Genomic DNA, 6,001 nt, shown 5'->3' on the forward strand with positions numbered 1-6,001 from the left:
ATTTACCTCGTGCACCTATTGGACCACGTGCAGAATTAGCTTAGCTTGGGGTCGTTTACACTTCTCTGCCTCTGTTCCAGGAAATGACCCACAATGCCACGGTTTCATTTGTTTCAGTCTTGCCTATTTAACATGTTATTTATTGCCCTTATAATGACTGCACGAACAAAGAATACTTGTGAATTCATAACTGAACACCCTTCTTACTTCAACGTGTCTTTTAGACAGTTACAGTGAGGAACACAGGTTTTGTTGTTGTGTGTCCTTGTTGTTTTACAATGATTACAGTAAAATGTTTTAGTTTCAGACCGACAAACTGGCATTTGTCTTTATGTCAACAGAGTCATAGTTTTCACTAAACCCGTTTTCTGCAATACACCACAGGCAGGACTGACTCCTTTGACAACTCCACAAATTTCCCATTTTTTGTAATCCCCTCACGCATCATACTGACATCCTCCACAATTTGTTTGTCTTCAGGATCCTGACTTTCTGCTGCAACAAAACATAATGTTAAACATGACCCTGTCACTAAGCTCTATTATTGTCTCGTACTAAGGTGTATGTACGCCATCTAGTGGTGTAAAGTTCAAAGTACAGCTTGTCAACTCCTATTTCTTAGGCGTTGGTTCAGGAGGGAAAAAGAAGGCAGACTAAAGCTGGACTAAAAGGAATAAATATCGCATTTTGTTTAGTTCCGAATTGATTATCAATGTGTTGACATGTCTTTTTTATATTCCTGTATTATATCAAATAAATTGATAATGAAAGTTTGTGTTTTTATAATCTCAATCTTTTTGCCCATTTAATCTAGCCTGAGGTTTACACTCAATGGGTAATCCAACCTGGAGGACTAATCAAATTTATTGTTGTAATCATGAGAACTATGGGGCAGAAAATTGGAAAAAATGCCCTGATTTGGTCTGTTTAAATTAAGAGCTGGAGCCCAAAAACTGATCTGCAACCAGCAGTAAAAAATGAGGGCATGAGTCATAGTAACAGACTTAGTAAAACCCAGTGGGACAGTTTTCTGAGCCTCATTCTTGGAACAGCGATTCCCCTAAATTTTGATCCAACTGCTCGGGTGAACTGGTTAATCCTCCATCCTCATTCTCCACACTGTTTGCTGATGTACAAATAAACACACATGCAACCTAGAGGAAATCTCCAGTGTCTCTCTGTGCATGTGAATGCTGACATACTATTTTTTTCCAGACAGTTGGACGGCTTTCCTCGGAACAAACACAACTAATTGTCAGTGTGCAAACAAGAGATTTGTACTTTGGAGTGATGGTCCAGTGTGTGTCTGTCAGGATGCCACAGAAGTTTGGAATGGCACTAGTTGCTTTGTCTTTGCTACTTTTGGACTTTCAGCTGGGCTCTGGAGGTATAAATAAGATTTTGTTTTGATGCTCACTGATAACTGCTCCTCAGTTTAAGGTTTATTTTCAGTTGTGCAGCCTTCTTTGTCTCATGTTGTCTTAGCAGTGTCTTAAATGCGAGATTTGGGGTGGAAGATCGTACTTTTTGGATAATTTATCTATATATATTACAAAAGGAATATCCTTAAACTATATATATTTGTTGTCATGACTTATGAGACTGTCTGTCCAACTATGTTTTGTCTTTGATTCACTCTAGCCCCTGCTCCAACCGCAGGCTCAGTGTTTCTATCCAGTCAGGCCGCTGACGGCGTTCTGCAGAGATACAGACGTTATAACACTGGAGTGTTTGAGGAGCTGCTGGAGGGTAACTTGGAGAGAGAGTGTATTAAGGAAACATGTGACCTTGAAGAGGCCAGGGAGTACTTTGAGAATGATGAAAAGACTGTGCGTATTTGTTTAATTTTTACATTATTTTCCACGTATTATTGTCTTTTCTGGCTTCATTAATCAGTGGTTTTACTCTCTATCTTAGATGGAGTTCTGGGCAGTATATATGGGTGAGAGTTTATTTAATATCTGATTTATACATTTCTTGGAACAATTTAGTGTTGATGTTTGAATATTACCTTATGCCTACCATTTTACCATTATAATACTGGATATCTTGTTATCCCTAAATGTAAAACTAAAGTAAATAAAGCCTCTGCCTCATCTTCTAAGACCTGCTTTTAATAAGATCTATCTCTATTATCTCTACAAACCTTTTTCTTCTCTATAGGTACAATACAATGTTATTAGATGACTGTGAGTTAAAGTCCTGTGTTTATATTTCCTCAGATGGCAATCAGTGTCAGTCCAGCCCATGTCTGAACCAGGGGTCGTGTAAAGACCACATCGGCTACTACAGCTGCAACTGTGTGTCTGGCTTCACTGGCACGAACTGTGAGATTGGTAAGTGAATGTCCTGTGGCTTGATCTAAAAATGTGATCAACTAAATTTAGATTTGTGCTGGATATGTAATATCAAACCTGATCAGATCACAGTCTCAAAGTATAAACAGCCTCATGCCTTTTACTTGGTGTTTCTAAATTAAATTAGTAGGTCACATCTAGCGACAGTTTGCTTTTATGTTCCAAAATTCGATTTTCTTTTTTGGATACTCTAAAAACAGTAGCTGAAATGCCTTCTTGCGAGAAGTGACTGCATTTACCTGAATCAAACAATTTTTTGACAGTGTATTCGGCGCCTTTTAAAGGATCTTTCATGTGCTCATATGATGCAATAATTCCTCCTGTTCATGCTGGCAGTCCTAATGTGCTTCTAATCTAAGTGATGAGGACAACAGCCGCAGACTTCGCACTGTGAAAGTTCTTTCTCGAGTTTTTCTGAAGAAAATACTACGCCTCTGAGTTAATGGATGACTTACAGAGTTACAGTTCTTTTATTTATGTTACAATCCCTCTACCATCACATATTCAATTCAATTATATTTATATAGCGCCAAATCAGATCACAAGTCACCTCAGGGCACTTACAACAGAACCTTAAAATTTTATAGAGAAGAACCCAATAATTCAACAATTCTTACATGAGCAACAGCTGGGTGGAAAAACATCCTTTTACGGGAAGAAATCTCTGGCAGGAGCCGGGTCATAGGTGGGTGGCCAACTGGGGTGAGAAGAGAGCAGAGAGAGAAAGAAACAGCATAGAAACAACAAACAATAAATACTTGGCAGGTTTGTGAGGCCAGTTTCTGCAGATCAAAAACATGCAGTGCTGGAGCCATAATTGCAGAAAGGTACAGGACGAGAGGCCAATGAGGAAAAAGCTCCAACTACAGGAGAAAGAAGACACAAAGTTAAATTTAATGACATGCAATAGTGGAGTAGAGGAGAGGAGCTCAGTGTACTTCAACACACAGTTCACGAAACCCACTTGATTTAACTCAGACAGCTGAAGTCTGGTTTCAGATTTAAATAAAGGTTTTGCGCGAAGTGTGAACTGTGAAGTTTACCCCCATTACTTACAATGGGAGCGCATTTGGAAATCATCTTTTAAAGTCCAGTATGAACATGAGACGATCACAGCACGCAAAACCCGTCTCAGTGATCATATTAGCAACTATGTAAATCCTTTACCTGTACAGTGCAGGTCACACAATACTTCTATATATTTATTCAAAGGATTGGTTTGAATGAATTGTTTCTTCACTCAGTTTTAGCAAAAAGATGTGATGTGAACAACGGATACTGTATGCACTTCTGTAACTCGATGGGAACCTTTGGAGCAAAATGCTCCTGTGCAACAGGATACAGACTGATGGAGGATGGGTTCAGCTGTGAAGCAGAAGGTATCGACATTTGCTTAATACATTTTTTTTTGATAGATATCATAATAATCACTTTTAACTCCACAATGCGATTCCTCTTTTCTCACTTCACTCAGTTGAATTCCCGTGTGGCAGAACTGCCCTGACGACAGTAAGCAGAGTATCCATGAGGTCTCTGTTTAACCAAGTGAATGCAAGCCTACAGAACACCACTTTACTGACGAACATAACCACGACTACATCACCTCCCTCAACTTCAGCTGAAGAGCCTACTCTTTCCACAAATCACTCCGTAGTAAAACACCCTTGGAAGAAACTGCCCTCGTGGGTGTACAGTGAAACTGAAGTCCCCTTTGAGAAGCCGCTGAGGCCTTTTAAACGCATTGTTGGTGGCGGGGTGGTCATTCCAGGAGAGATCCCATGGCAGGTAGTAGAAGTGTCTAATGCATTATGAGACTTTGTTACAGCGACTTCACAAAGGAAAAGAAACGGCTGCATTATGTTCAATTTCCTGAGGCTATTCACTGCTCCCTTTTTCCCGCTCTTTTATTCAGGTAGCTTTGATAGCACATCCCGGTGGACATATATTCTGTGGGGGCTCTATTCTCAGTGAACGTTGGATTATCACTGCTGCTCACTGCCTGGTGGAGGCACAAGGCTCCTTCTTCATCAGAGTGGGTAAGATTCACAGCAGACACATGATACAGAATCTCTATTTAAAGTGTAAGCAATAATTTACTTAATCCTTTGTTAGAAAATTAATCATCAACCATTTTAAAAACTGAGTCATTTAAATCAAGGAAAAACTAAAAACAATTTTTTTTTTTATTGTAACTTGTAAAAATTAGAAGGGGAAAATTCCTTTGTCATCTACTCTTGAATATCCATTTCGTGTGTTCTATTATAGAGTGAATCTGTAAGAGGCATCAGTAATATCTGATATCTCTAACTACAGGGGAGCACAACAGCCACATTAACGAGGGCACAGAGGAGGACCATGAGGTGTTGGAGCAGCACACACACCCACACTACAACTCCTCTGTAAGCTTGTACAACCACGACATTGGCCTTCTTTATCTTAAAAGCAGCATCAACTTCTCCACCACAGTGCGACCCATCTGCATAGGGCCTAGGGCCTTCACTGAGGCCTTAGTGAAGGAGTCCTCCCCGGCTACAGTCAGTGGCTGGGGCCGAACTCGCTTTCTTGGATCAACGTCCAACATGCTGCAGAAGGTCGAGGTTCCCTTCACAGACCGGACAGAGTGTAAGCACAGCAGCAGTGCCAGGATCACTCGTTTCATGTTTTGTGCAGGGTACTATAATCAGGCCAGAGATGCCTGTCAGGGTGACAGTGGAGGTCCTCACACAAACAGTATTCATGACACATGGTTCCTGACGGGCATCGTGAGCTGGGGGGAGGAATGTGCCAAAGAAGGGAAGTACGGTGTGTACACCCGGGTGTCTTTTTATTACCGCTGGATAAGCCATGTTACAGGATTAAATAAAAAACAGGAAATTAATTTGGAAGACCTTGACCCTTAAACTTAAAGAGGCTAGATTTGGCATTAAAAGTCATGAATCTGAACACCAGAGTGGAAGATCTAAAATCTAAAAAAAAACAGTGTGTCCACCAGTCTGAGATGACTTATCTTTTATAAGAAGAAGCCTCTGGATGACACTGTAAAAGAGATGTATGTGTTTAAGAAAGCAGTTACTGTGACCGAAAGATATGTAAAAAAATACACAATGTATAATTTCAGTGAATAAAATCCACCTTCAGATATACATATAACTACAGAGATATGATGCATTATTAAGAATGAGTAAATGATAATATGTGGGTATATTTTAAAATCATTATTTAGTGTACTGATTTATACTATATTAAATAAACCATACAAAAAACACAAAATTCAAGTCATACTTACAACACACTGGCTGTATAGGTACATCACATCTGTTAGATCTGCTGGTAAGTAAATGTTTTAAAAGTTCTGATGTAGAACTTTTTCACAGCAGACATTTTGACTTTTCATTGTTGAGAAACCGCGGGTGTATTAATGATGGCTGTATTCCACTCAGGGGAGGTCCTGCTTTTATTTATGTCAGTTCACTGTCATGGCTTACTGGGACCTTGAATGGAACTGAGCCATCATCACCTGGGTTTTCCCTACAATAACGATGTCGAAATGTCTCCCGTAAAAAAGATGTGAAAGCAAAGAATCAAAAAGTATCTTTGCAAATTTAGGCTTCAAATTAAATATGACCAAAAGCAAACAAAAAGAG

At 39.6% G+C, this 6,001-nt stretch overlaps 1 protein-coding gene across 1 annotated transcript; it reads left to right on the forward strand.

Moving 5' to 3' along the window:
- The first annotated feature begins 1,324 nt into the window (after positions 1-1,324).
- Positions 1,325-5,500, forward strand: f9a (coagulation factor IXa). The gene is made up of 8 exons (XM_069694354.1): positions 1,325-1,387; positions 1,642-1,829; positions 1,918-1,942; positions 2,223-2,336; positions 3,602-3,736; positions 3,832-4,142; positions 4,270-4,393; positions 4,671-5,500. The coding sequence occupies exons 1-8, from the start codon at positions 1,333-1,335 to the stop codon at positions 5,255-5,257; spliced, it is 1,539 nt and encodes a 512-aa protein (XP_069550455.1). The 5' UTR covers positions 1,325-1,332; the 3' UTR covers positions 5,258-5,500.
- Positions 5,501-6,001: the final 501 nt, after the last annotated feature.

Source organism: Brachyistius frenatus, unplaced genomic scaffold, assembly GCF_029030835.1.
Source record: "Brachyistius frenatus isolate BFR_SWC_R1_liver_20210118 unplaced genomic scaffold, ASM2903083v1 Contig_17, whole genome shotgun sequence".
NCBI lineage: Eukaryota > Metazoa > Chordata > Actinopteri > Embiotocidae > Brachyistius > Brachyistius frenatus.